Genomic DNA, 14,615 nt, shown 5'->3' on the forward strand with positions numbered 1-14,615 from the left:
GAATGTCCTCTGTGGTGGCTAAGAGGGCGGTCTCGGTGCTGTGGTTGCTGTGGAATCCCGATTGAGAGGAATCGAGGATTGAGTTGGATTATATGAAGTTCGTGAGCTGGATGTTGACGATCTTCTCAGTGACTTTGGCTGAGAAGCGGAGGAGAGAGATGGGTCTGTAGTTTTTGAGGTCTGTCAGGTCTGCGGAGGGCTTCTTGAGGAGGGGCTTGACTTCTGCGCATTTCCAGTCGTCGGGAACGTGCGGGTTTCGAAGGTGAAGTGGATTATGCATCGTAGTTTGGGTGCTATGGTGGCGGCTCTGTGGAGGATGTGCAGTGAGCAGGGGTCCGTGGGGGCTTCTGAGTGTATGCTCTTCAAAGTGGTGGCTGTGTCTTCTGTAGTGACCGGGGTCCAGGCGGAGATGGTAGGCTGGCTGGCATTGCTGGAGATAGGTGTGGTGTCGGCGCCTTGTTTCTGTTCGTTGAAGTTGTCGTAGAGGGACTTGATCTTGAGATGGAAGTAGGAGGGAGGGGTCTGCGAGGGAAGAAAGAAAGGGATAGAACAAATATGTTACTTACCTTTGGAAATGCCTTATCTAGTAGAGACAGGATTTAGCCACAGATCCCTTATTTTACAATTATTCCGAGGCCCCAGACTGGATCCTGAAATTTTTGTAGAGCAGTACCTCTGCACATCAAGAGGGCAGTGAGTGACTCCGTAGCGTCAACGGAGTCCATATAAGCCCTCCCCTGGCGCACTGAAGTCACTTTCTTCTGTGACTATTTTTCACACCAATAACACGCCGAGCCACTATTGAAACTGCTTATGGAAACAAAAAAAAGAGACACCTTTGTGTCATACAATTACAAATTTCTAAAGAAGGGCATCAGAATGCCACAACAGGGATCTTGTAGGTAACAGGACTTACAGTTCGCAGAGCGGGGAGGATGGGTGGGTCATTAAGGAATCTGTGGCTGGATCCTGTCTCTACCAGATATGGCATTACCAAAGGTAACTAACTAATTCATAAGACATACATCTAGCCGCAGATTCCTTATATTAGAATTAGATACCCAAGCAACTCCATTTTTTGAGGTGGTTCTGTGAACTACAATGAGAAAAAGATCCCCGAATAGGACTAGCCGGTCCACAATGAGATTAAGCAACCAAGCTGTCTAAAGAATTATAGGTAAAACCTTGAAGTTGCTCCACTAGAAGGACTGTGGGAAGCCTGCATGAGAAACATGTGAACAACTTTACCTACAGTAGAGGGATAAGAAAATGTTGGAAGGAAACACTTTATAGAAACAATAATACTATGTAGCCATGCCAAAGATAATCAACCCATGACTCGACAAGACTAAAGGACATCAGCCCATAAAACTGAATTAGAGCTACAGCGCTTTGTCGTGGAAACCAGAATGTGATCTAACCCCACCCTGTGACACAGAGGAAAGGGAATATCAGAGCACCTTCATGATAGAGAGAAAAAAAAGGACATCCCTACAAGGCTGAACAGCAGCATTGCAAGAAGACAATAACAACGTTTGGTAGAGACCCCTATCAGAAGGAGAAAACCCTCCTCGAGAGAAGACAACCCTCAGGGACATGACACAGTGGAAACCCGGAGAAGGGTAAAAATGAAATGCATTAGGACCGACCAATTCGAGGTCAAAGTAGAGTCTCAAGAGCAGCGCTGTGACAAAAGCAGAAGCGTACGCCCTATGGGAGAAATATATATACAAACATATATATACACACATAAATATATACACAAATGCCTACACACTTCTGTCAGAATACACCAAAAGTATCACCCCCATTGGGGAAGCAAACCACCATCCACTGTCCCCCCCCCCCCCCCCCCCCCCCCAGTCAGCCTCGGCAAGCAGAGGGACGACAGATCAACATACGAACAAAGATATCCCTGTATAATAAAGGTATACATTGAAAGATAGATCGCGATGTGAATGGCTCATATGCAAACGGGAGGTCCCCAAAATAAACAATTACAAGATAACTAGGAAAGCAGTAGGCAGAGTTAAGAATCTGCTCCACCCAGATTGTCTCTAAATCTCCGCAAAGCACAGTCAGTATGCCCGCAGAATACACAGGTACCATCAAAAGGAATATCAATCAAAGTGGCCTGAACCGCCTCTGAAAACCCAGAGGAGTGCAACCAAGCACGACGACTGAGTGCTACTGAAGAGGCCATAGCCTGACCTACAGAATTAGTGGTGTCCATACAAAAGCGTATAATCAGTTTAACCACCAGTTGCCTGTCCTGTCCTGTACTAAACAGAACAAGAACATTCCGTGTCTCTTTCGGAAGGAAGGGCAGCATACACTCCAACGAATCCCACAATGCATGGGAGAAGCATCCAAGGACACAAGAAGCAGTGTGAGACCACAGTGCAGAACTAGTGGAGGCGCAAATATGACTGCCACAGGTAAGTAATTTTCTGGCCTCTCTTTCTGGGGGGACAGCAGGGAACATATCAATATTGTGGGAGGACAAGGCAGTCTGAACCACAAAACTATGATGAGTCGGATGCCTAAGGAGACACGTTGGATCTCAGGGGCGATCCGGTGTCTGTGAGAAACAGAGCGATCCACAGCTCGAGCCACCAACAGAATATCAAAAAGAGCCTCACTATAAGGAAGCACTGGCTCAACCGCTAATTGGCCCTGATACAGGACTCCAAGTAACGGATCTGTTGCCAATTCCACTGAGGAAGTGTTCACTCCAGAACTGCAGAAACTCGCCTGGGTATATCTTCCAGAGAAGAGCTCATCTCTGTAGTCAAACCAGGAGGTAACAGGAGACCAGAGGCTGTGGAAGACTTCAAACCACTAACATCCACTAAGTCGATCAATAATAACTTTATGCGGAGGCGATCAGCCATCCATAAAAGTAATACATAAAACAATAAAAGTATAAAAACATTAAAAGGATACAGTACAATTCATATAGTTTAGTGGAGAAGCGTGGCTCAGTGGTTAGAGGCGGCAGACCCGGAAGCTGAGATCGACCGTGGACCAGGGTTCGATTCCCCGCCTCGGCGGGTCTCGGACTCAAATTCCACGGACTCGACAATTCTCGCTCCGGTGCCTACTCGAATCACGGGGTCACACTCTGCAACTCTGGGCAATAGCTTGCTTAATCTCCACTACGGCCCCTCGCGGCGGGATGCCTGGCTTTCACCTTGTGGACACCCTGCCGGGGTTTCTCACAGGGGAATACCAGGACGGGTTCCCTAAGCAAGCGCCAGGATGCCCTTTGGGTGACAGGTTTGCGCTATATAAGTACACCTACATTTACATAATCAGCTCAAATTATATACATAATAAAACCTTGTGACAGATACAAAGAGGTTTTCAGTTGATATCAGTTCCACAACATATTAGCACATAGAATTAGTGAACAGCACTTAGGACTTAAAAGTAGCTGATGTATTGTTTACCGATTCAGAAAAGGGGGTGGTGATGAACAGACTAATTTGCATATAGCCAAGTTCTGAGCTGGGATGGTGCAGTGAGCTAAAAAACGGTGATGGATCAAGCCCTGATCTTTGGACTGGGTAAGAGTGGTCTGCTTAATTCAGGCACTCTGTTCATCACCACCCCCTTTTCTGAATCATTTTGTCCACCATAAGCGTGGAAGGGTATACTCAGATGTGAGTCCCTTGCTCATTGCACCATCAGGATTCAAGCAAGCCGGGCCGACGACGCCTGAAATGGCAGAAACCGGTCCCCGGAAGCTTGTTTCCTTCCCAGTATAAGAATTGGCTTGGTAGTTTGGTTTGCCCTGTTCCCATCATGCACTGGGACAGGAACAGACTAATTTGCATATAGCCAAGTTCTGAGCTGGGATGGTGCAGTGAGCTAAAAAACGGTGATGGATCAAGCCCTGATCTTTGGACTGGGTAAGAGTGGTCTGCTTAATTCAGGCACTCTGTTCATCACCACCCCCTTTTCTGAATCACGATGTATTGTTTACCTGCATTAACACGGAATTCCTAAGTCAATCAACCAACTAGACCCCATAGGACTTGAATCGTGCCAGAAATGGGCTGGAACAACTCAGAACCCTCTCCATCACCCCCATCATTATACTCAGCAGGAAGGACTTCGGAAATGGGCGGCTCCACTTACGCTGCATCTGATGCTGATGAGGCGACGTCAGAAGGGAAAAAAGGTGGAGAGTTTAGCGGGCAGTCATTAAAGTCAGCAGGCTGGACCTCGACGCCAGAGTCGGAGGACCAGACCCCAATGCCAAAGGTGGTAACCCGAAGGGCTGTGCACTGATGTAGAAACAGATTTAGAATCCGGCAACCGGACTGATGCCGAGGACGAAACAGCTGGTGTGGACATAGTCATGGTCTTGTGCACCTCCTTGGGGCACTAGGGTTCTCCAGGGAAAGGTGGAGACCCAAAGAAGCTATGCACAGGGTTGTAATATTCTCTCATTTGGGTAAGAGTCGCCCCAGCTCCGGGTAGGCTGGAAGGCGCAGGGTAGACTTGTGCATCGTCTTCAGCTGAAGATAGGGAGCATGCCTTCTGCGGCAAAGTCGGTAGACGCTGCGACTTCGACGCCTGCTTATCTTACCGACAGAGGCCGACAGAGGCCGACAGGACCTCCTGGAAGACTGCAACAACCGTGCAGCTGAAAGCTTCATCAGACGTTCCTTCAGCACCTTCGGTCAAAGCCGCTGACATGAGTCACACTCCTCTGAAGCATGGTGCACACCTAATCACCACATACAATAAGAGTGAGGGTCCATGGCTGACATTTGTCGGCCACAGGACCCATAAGGCTTGAACCACGAAGACATATAATAGGCACGCCGTTCTGTTTGACGAAATCGTCGAGGATCAGCCAAAAAACGGCCTTAAGGAACTGCTGATCAAATCCGCATTGCAAGCACAGAAAAGAAGAAACTGACGTCAGTGGAGGGCTTATATGGACTCAGTCGATGTCACATCTGGAGGACAACGGCGCTACAGAGTTGCTAGACGCCGTCTGGGAATAAATCTAAGATAAGGAATTTCCGGCTAGATGTCCCTATCAGATATCCTTGGCTGATCAGCTGGATCACACCATGCAGTCTGTTGTGATCGCCTCCCACAGTGATAAAATGTGAGGATATTTACCCATCTGTTTTCAACAGGAAGATGATGTAATGGAAAGATGATGCAATGAGGTAGAGTTGTCAAAAGGGTGTTGAGGCAACAGATCTCATAAAACACGTTTGGAACTGGCTCTGCGGATGCTCGTGACCCCGATATCCTCTACTTTTAGAGATGTCCATTCATTCTCACAAAATACTACTCCTCCATCCAGATCCAATCAGCAAACATCAGGGGCAGTTACTGATTTACAACCACAAATCGCACAGCATGTTATCTATTACACTTACAAAAGCGTAGGCTGGCCTACAGTTCCATATGAATATATTTGGTAGAAACTGCTGAATAACTGCAAAGTACAGAACATTAGTCAATTTTCAAACCTCGTGTATAAAGCATTTATGGAAGGGCTTAACAGAATAATGCCGCCTAAGCTGCCCCTATTCCTCTCTCTCAAGGTCATCACCCGACTTATCGGGACACCCATTGAGTCACTACACTCATGCCCACTGCAGATCCCATCTTGGAAGGTAAGTTTTCTTGTGCCAATAATGTCTTTTAGAAGAGTAAATGAACTTCAAGCTTTATCAATAAATGAACCCTTTCTAGAGGCCCACAAGACAACTGTGCTGCACAATCACCCTTGTTTTTTTCCAGAAGTTGTATTGCCGTTTCAGGATAACCATGATAGCCAGTCAATTGAATTGCCTTCGTTTTTCCCTCCGCCTCAATCACTAGTGCAAAAAGCATTATGGACACTAGATTTCCAGAAAGCTATCCTGTATACCTACCTTACTTGTTCTAATAAAAAACAAAATAACTTTTTGCGTTTGTACCCCTTATCTTGGCCGGCCCATATCAAAGGCAAGCATAGTGAGGTGGATTCAGATATGTTACGCCAAAGCTAAACGCACATTACATGACATACCATGTGCACATTCCACTTGTACGACAAGTGCAACAATGGCATAGTGGGTAATACTCCATTAGCAGACATATATAAGATGCTAACTGGGCTTATCTCAACACATTCGTTAAATGCTACTGTGTGAACACTGCACTCAACAAGCATTTGCAATGCAATAGGTCTCGCAGTTGTTAGGTTTGAGCCATTGACATTGTACATGGCAATGCCTTTTATTTATGTGTTGGTTTTTAAAACGTAAATAAAAGGCATTGTCATTTACAATGCCAATAGGTTAAACTCATGCAATTGCGAGACCTATTGCATTGCAAATGCTTGTTTATGAAATCCCTCCGAGGGTACTGGCCAGCCTTTCTCCTTTTTGGATGCCCTCCTCTCTTACGGCTGGACGGTAGCTGCCTTACACGGTTAGCACCCAAGCGACCCTGCTTTGGGTTTTGCATCCCTCGCGACCCCTTTTATCAGTGTGCAGAGCACTTCTCTACTGCAAGTCACAACGTACCCACGGGGCGGAAGAGCCAGAGCCATCATAACACATTACAGCAACAGGACACAAGCGGCTTAAAAAAACAGAACTCAAACGTAGACTTTTTTTCTCAATGCATAAACGCTTTCTTTGATTTTATGGGCCCGAATTACATGCACTGCCTGGGTGGTACTGATTTTTACTGAGCCGCTATTTTACATAAAAGCCATATTAAATAGGTGCGCACAGGAGGTAAAAATAAATAGCAAAGGCTTTATAACCTGCATAACGAAGAACGAACATTCTCGGATTGCTTAGTTTGCAGGTTGCTTAATTGGCGCCGATGCACCAATATTTGAAAAGATAGATGCCAATGTTTATAGTAACTTGTCAACACGTGCAGATTTCGGTGCAAATGGCAATTAGACACGAGCTCAGGTGGGACCCGGCGAAGCCTTCTGCAGTAACGCCCTGTTCAGCGCCAGCGAGCTGATGAGGGCGCCTGGGGGCAAGAGGAGGAGACGCGGAGAGACTGACATCGGGGAGATTGAGCCAGAACAGCAGAGCCATGAGAGGAGGGAAGGATGCACCTGGACATCTTGCCATGCACAGGCAAGAGGGAAAGCGTCCGTCACAACGTACCCGTGGGGCGGGAGAGTCAGAGCCACGTTAACACATTACAGCAACAGCACACAACAGGCTATCCTTACAAATCGGCACCGAGCGGGGAATCTCGTCACCACACTTCACAGCAGGCTGCCCACACAGAACACATCCAAGAAGAAACAAGTGACTACTGAGAAGCCGGTGGGCTCCAGTGTTGCCATGGCTGCCGATGTACCCAGGCTTCCAACTCAGTTTCATTTTTATGCTATGTAGAAAGTGCTCCACTCCTCTTTAAGTTGTGTCAATTGCTTGAAATAGAGCGGCTGTGGTACTTCTAGTGCTGCAGCAACTTGATCTTATACTGCTCTCACTGCCTTGTGGAAATATTTTCTGGCGCAAGTAAGGTGTGTATTGTTTGTCATCACTTCTTGCCATGCAGCACAGCATAGCGCAGGTGATCATGAGTATTACAGGCTGAGGTTATACTGTATGGGAAGCTCCTATGACAGATGGGCAAGCTATAGGTTTGCATGCTTAGGTGGAGCCTGCAGAGACATCAATGAACAAGGTTTGTGTGGGCGAAAATGCCCCCGGAATCCCGCCGCGGCCGCCCCGGAAGTCAGGCAAGGTCGCCTGTGACGGGGCATGGGGCGCGTCCGGACCGGAACAGGAGGCAGGCGGAGTGAATGCGTCTCGCGGCCCGGGGCTCCTGTGAGCGGTGGAGAGCTCCGGGGCCGCCAGCAGGAGTCTGCGCAACTGTTGCGGGGCTCCCTTGACCAAGAGGGAGCCCCGGGAAAGGAGCTGGCAAGAGCCGCAGCGTGAACTCTGCGGAGGGGGCACGAGGCACATGCCCGGTGCCTGCGTGTGCCAAGAGCGGAGTCCCCTGATATTGGCCCGGTAAGTTTAAAAGGGGGCCGGGGGGGGGGGGGGCCATGGGCTCCGTACGTGCTGTTGCCCTGGCAGACCATGGCCCGGGAGGATCACGATGAAGCGCGCATTGCAAGGGAATTGTGGCCTAACGGAAAGCGAAAGCTCACCCACACAGCAAGCAGCCAGCATCCAAAGCGCGCTCACAAGGACAAATCCGAGGCAGAAAAAGTGCGTGGCCGACTCGTGTCTCACATTCCCAGAAGTCAGTAACATTAGTTGTCTAGTTTGGACAGCATGCTTCGCATGCTTATTCCAGCTCGACCTAATAAGTGAGGAAAACTGTACATAAAACCTTGTTGCACACCTCCGCCACTTTTGCTAACAAGCTACCACATTATGAGTTAGGTATTTTAATCAAGGCTATGCACACTGGGCGACTTATACATCATGTAAACAATAGATTTTACTTATCTGTAAAAATTGGTTTTCAGTCTCTTAAGCTGCGGATTCTCATGCGCCCTATCCATCAACCCGAAAGCACAACTAAATACATGCGAGCACAAACATAATGCGTCACTTTCTACACACAAATACTTACCCTTGGGGAAAACAGAATTCAAGGTGAAGACTAAGCCCTGGTGCATTGTGGGCTTCAAGGGAGGGAATACAAGACACCTTGAAACTTAAAAAGCTTTTCTTGCATAACCACAGCTTGTAATGTTCCAAGCCCAATGCTAGATGCCTGGAGTGTGCACAGCATATGAATCAGCAGCACTACATGCAGCATGCTAGTTGTTCCAGATAAGTAATGTTTTGCATAAAGGGGGTGTTCCATGACCTCACCTGCCGCTGGAACTGGTTAAGAAGATCTTTGCGCTGCTCCTGTGCCCGTATCATTTCCAGCACTTTGCGATTCTCCTGCATGCAGGTGGGGCATTCACTGTCCGTCTCGGAGTAGCTCTCAAAACAGTGCTGGTGGAAGGAGTGACCACATAGGAAGTGCACAGAAGGCAGCTCCAGGGCGCTGCTGCAGATGCTACATTTGGTCTTCTGGAAGATCTTTGGACTGCAGCACAAGAGAGAAAGGAGGTCCATGTTATAAGGATTGAGCAAACATCTGCAGCCCGGTATCTAATGCTGAATGTGACATGAACACACTGTCTTGGATGAGACTCTTAAGACTGACAAAAATGTGCTTGACATGACACACAAGCCAACTAACAGATGCATCCATGACCTGTTGGAAGTATGTTAGTTGTTCCACCTATTATGTTTCTGAGAGGCATGTCATGTGGTTAGTGTTATTGTGCTTTATCAATACTCTGATAGAAGGTTTTCCCAACAGCAGCGCTTTTTGTTTTCAGGTCCTGCTGCTTGAAATCTCAGAATCAGCTTTTGCAGGTGGCATCATGTATCAGCTGAGGCTAGGTAAATGTCTGAATTACGGAATCTGCTAGATGTATTTGCAAACTATAACCAACCAAACATATCAAAACGTATTGTTTTTTCTTGCTTCTCGAGTTCATGGGCGGGAACTGAGGTAATCTCAACATTCCATTTGCTGCCAATCGCTTGAGAATTGGGGATAGATTTAACATAATTTTCTTCTTCTAAATCTTTAAATACACCAAACTTTCAGATTTGGTCATCTAGCACCATTTATCCATGATGTGATGCCTTGATACTAAGATCTGCAATCTGTGACACCACAATTCTATTGCAAACATCCTTCTGATAAATGTTTTTTCCAAATCCGTAAGCAAATACACCACTCACTTTATTATTAAGAATGTTTGTACTTACACTACCTTTAACTCTACACAAACACTGATTTGCATATTTATGATCACAGAACCTAACTCAGAAAGCTCGTTTCAGGAGTGGGAGAGACTTAATCAAAGAAAGTCAGGATCAAGTCTCACAAGCAGACAAATATTTGACTCAGGCACAATGTTTAGACTTTTTTTTTTTATCAAGTACTGGATTCAATGCAGAGGTCAAATCTAACACACTGGTCCGACGGGTTGGATTCGGTCTTACAGATTCCTAATTTGCCCTCTGATTCCAGGCTGTTTCCCTGGATAAATCTGAAAAGTCTGCTAATAGTCTAAATATACTTGAAAATGTATGCTGAACTTCTATTACCCCGCTGCCCACCAACCCCAACTTATGTTGCCCTCTCCCAGGGGGTAGCAGTGTCCTTTGTCCAATTCTCTTCCATAAAGGGACCCCTTGCTATCTTATTCATAGTTAACCACTGTGGCCCCAATTAGGACTAGGCTAGGAAAGTACAACCCCAGTGCCAACTCCTGCTTATGCAGGGGTCAGAATTAACAGATCTGTGGACTTAATTGCACTCAACAATCACTGGGTGCAATTAAGTCCACAATCCACATTAAATTTCGGCAGTCAAATCTGGTTGGTGCAAGTTAACAGAGGGGAAAAAGCCCGGTACGTAAAGGGACACATGGATTTTAGTGCAGTAGGGACCAAAATCTTCATGTCAATCGCCATTTCTGGGGAAAGCCTGGGCATGAAATTCCGCTCCGCTCTAGATCAGAGTTTTTTCCCTCGCTTGGTTGCGCCCACCAACATTAAGTTGGCGAGCGCAGAAAATCGTACTCCAGACCACTTCCCAGCAAGAGTTCTCAAAGCAGTAGGTCACGAATGGCCACGAGCGCTTGCGTTGAGAAACCCTCCATTTGCATTGAGGAATCTGCCACTCGAGTAGAACATCTACTCGAGCAGCAGAAAGAAGCTGTGCCCTCTGGTGAAGTTCGTAATGATTTTCCAACAAGGGCCAAACACCCGGCGCTAAAAATCAGCGCGAACGGCATGGCCCACCGCTTGTGGAACTCCACTTGAACTCCGCCCAGGCCTAGGAAAAAACCAGACTAGATGCTATTCATTGGGTGCAATAATTACCAAATACCCACTGAGGCACTTGTAATCAGGCCCTGTATGTCCCTGAAGGAAGTCTCTGTGGCTGTAGATAGGAACCCTTGTAGTCATCACCCACTACTTCACTTTATGTTTTAAGCTATTTCCAAGTTTAAAGAATTCACACCATTTGTGTATTTGACATCATGTAAAGCAAAGTAAGCACTGTTTCTTAAGCCCCCATTAAACTCAGATAAACCGCGGTTAAAGTGGATCACTCCCACAGAACTCCTTTCAGAGATGCGGGGCTCATTGGAAGCATTTGCTTGGAATACCCCGCAATACAGTGCCTCAAGCTGGACTTCCTTCAATCCCAGCTCACGTCTGTGCTGCTTGTATTGAACGAGACTGAGGCTTGGTAGATTTTTCGTCTTTCAAGGACCACAACCAGCCTCCAAGAACAAGCCCATTACTTCCGGAGCTTCATATTGCGAAAGAACACACCTTCATAAGGCTTTACTTTTACATGTTCACAAGTGTCCAAGAATTCTGTGCTGCTTGCATTGTTTTAATGATTTCCCTCAATCACTTTTGATTTCATTTCCAGTTTCATTTGCAACATACTCTGTGCCCAGTGCTGAGTGAAGCACAGCAGAAGCACCCAGAAACCTTTTGTATTCAATTCCTTATTGCTTCTCAATTTGCCCAGCTAACGTGCTTTCCTCTGACTGCCATCTGCATTACTATCCTTTTGGCTTCTCTAGTTTCCAGAGAACATTGAGCATCTAATTGTACCCAGTTCTGCAATGGCTAAAGTAGTACTGTCTTTACTAACTTAAGGCAGGAGCATCTTGAACTGAGGAGGTTTATATCTCATCTTCACTTAAAAAATGAAAAACAAACTTTGAAAATATATATATACATATTGTATCATGTCACTTACTACAGAGTGTCCCTCAGTTCTGACATGAAGTACTTTCATATATCGATTTAAGATGGCTAGAAGTCTTAAGTTCTCATTATTGATACCTGCAGATCACAGGTTCGAAATTAACAAGACAAATTCAGCTTTCCATGATTACATTCAGGAGACAACAGGGTACAGGAGCAACTGTTAGGGTTGGGATCATTTGTCACTGCTGTCCAGGGGCTCCCTACAGTGGCTCTGAAACTGGTCCAAGTACAACCCTTTCTGCGCTCGACTCATGCTTTTCAGGGAGGTTGTGTGGCGCGAACAAGTTCAGCAGTCAACAATCAACCAACAGACAATAAAGAAGATGTCCAGCCCAGTGCTTACTTAACGAAGAAAGTGCTTTCAATCGCAGTTGTATAAAATACTACACACTGCAATGCATTATACACGTTAGCGTTTCTATGTGTGATCAGTCTGTGTCGCACTACACGCTCCCCAATTCCACTCTAATACTCCTTTCCCAGGAGGCCCCCTATCTGCTGGGTCCCCCCCCTTAGCCCTCTAAGAAACCAATATATAGCTTGAATTAGGTGCATTTTTTCTTGCTCACAGTCAAATGCATACTTTGAGTTCATTCTTACCCCCTTGCGATACTGTGATGGCAAGTCCTCGATCATCTCTTGCAGGGTTGTGCAGCCCTCCTGCGAGTCCATTATATGAGGGGCCGTAAGCACATAGCTTGATTGGCTGCAAAGGGATGCTGGTGCAGACCACGTCTGTCTGCGCATTTACCCAGCCTCTGGCCTTTGAGAGGCACAGGTGCTGTCTCAGATGGATGTGGTGATGCGTCCCTGCTTATTCAGAGGAGAGTCCCAAGCCTGACCGACCCAATGGTGGTGACCACAGTTGTGTCCCCGATCGGACTAGAGGCAGATGAGGCCCGACTGGTTCCCAAGATGATCACTATAGTTGCAGCCCTCGTCTGGGCCTCAGATGACTACTGCAGTTACAGTTCCCATCCAGGACTATGATTATCATGCAGATGCAGCCCCAACTAGGCTTGCAATTATCCAGTAGTTGTGGTTCCTACCAGGATTAGATACCAGGTCAACTTGACACATGGGTCCTCCCTAGCACACACTTTGTTTCAATCTGTTTTATTGTTTATGACATACAATAACCAACTGTAAATTTCAAACATGTGTAACTGTCCTCCCTTTCATGTCTCCAAGTAACCCTCTGAACCCATGGCTCTGGGGTGATACTTCCTTTTTTTTTGTTTTTGAATATTTTTATTGAGAAGTTTTTTTCCCTTTTTTTACATACAGGGCACGGCAAGTATTTACATGAAACAAGACATATCATATACTAAGGAATAAGGGGTAAAGAGAAAAGAAGAAAAAAAAAAAGAAAAGAACACAAAAAAGGGAAATAGATAAGATTACAGATATTTAAAGTTCAAATAAGATTACAAACTTTCCCCCCGGCTGGGCAAGCATCAGCCTACATAAATGTAAATTAGACAGTACCATACATCTTAGCAAAATATATTATTCAAGCATTTCAATCCATACTCTCTTCTTTCCAGCGAGTAATGGGATCCCAAATCTGTTTCCCAGTTTTCCTTCCCTTTTTCCCTTTCCTTGCATAGATCGCAATTTCCAGATTATATATTGATAGTAATTTGGCAAGCCATTGATGGAATGACGGTGGTAAAGGATCCAGCCATGCAGATGCAATACAGAGTCTCATAACTGACATAGCTAAGAATAAACAAGATTCCCCTTCGCCCTGATGTTGACCCTCCTCCTCCTTTACCCCCAAAAGAATTATTGAGGGGGTTAGGGGAATATTTGTTCCTAATACTTGATTTAAGAAACCCTCTATGTCTTTTATAAGTGGCTGCAGGTGAGAACATGTTGCAAATACATGTATTAGGTCTGCCTCTGAGTTTCCACATCTGAAACAATTGGTTCCTGCTGTTCCACCCCATTGGGCTATCTTTGCAGGCGTATGGTATAAGTGGTATAGTGTTTTGTAGTGTTGCGCCTGAAGAGGCGCTGAGCATAACAGTGTATACCCCATTTCCAAAGACATATAAAAGCTTTCCTCCCTGACTTCCAAGCTACCTTTCCATTTATTTGCCCATTTTTCGATATCATCCTCTTTTGAATTTAATAACTCAGCATAGAATCTCTTTATGGTACATTCCTCACCTGCTTCAATCACTTCCATGATTGCATTTTTACAAAATCCTGACGCGCCACCTTTTTTGCTGTGTAAAAAACTCCTTATTTGTAAGTACTTAAAAAATTGTCTTTTATCTATTGCATACTTAGCTTGTAGTTCGGAAAACTGGTAGACCCCTTGCTGTCCCACAAGATCACTTATCCTTCTAATTCCTTTTCTTTCCCATTCTGCAAGTATAGTACCAGAAACTACTTCCACAGGTAGGTTTGAATTTCCTTTCAATCTAGTGTATGAGTTATACCGCCCCAGCCCGAACCTTTTAGTAAAAGCTTTCCAAACAGTGTAAGCCGCTAGGAGCGTTTTAAACCGTGTCCTTTTGAAATAACTGGCTTCAGTATATTTTAGGAGAACATTCTCTGCTTCTGGACCCAATAGCAAGCCATAGATTGCTAGTGATCCCAACTCATTCCAACCTTCAGATTCTCCCCCCCCCACCAAGCCGACCATATTTTGCAGAGCTGCTGCCCAATAGTAAAGCTTTAAATCTGGCAGTGCCCACCCACCCCTCTCCCGTGGAAGTGTCATAAATCTAAGTGCTCTCCTGGTTTTCCCCTTTGCCCATATGAATCTGTTAATCATATCTTCTA

General features: G+C 45.8%; 1 protein-coding gene across 1 annotated transcript in view; it reads right to left on the reverse strand.

Moving 5' to 3' along the window:
* The window catches only part of VPS11 (VPS11 core subunit of CORVET and HOPS complexes), a 141,414-nt gene that overhangs the window by 51,164 nt on the left and 75,635 nt on the right, over nucleotides 1-14,615 (reverse strand). The window contains exon 15 of the mRNA XM_078682206.1: nucleotides 8,829-9,051. Within this exon, the coding sequence (XP_078538332.1) occupies nucleotides 8,829-9,051 (223 nt within the window). The remainder of the gene's footprint in view (nucleotides 1-8,828; nucleotides 9,052-14,615) is intronic.

The sequence above is a fragment of the Lissotriton helveticus genome, chromosome 3_1 (assembly GCF_964261635.1).
Source record: "Lissotriton helveticus chromosome 3_1, aLisHel1.1, whole genome shotgun sequence".
Taxonomy (NCBI): domain Eukaryota; kingdom Metazoa; phylum Chordata; class Amphibia; order Caudata; family Salamandridae; genus Lissotriton; species Lissotriton helveticus.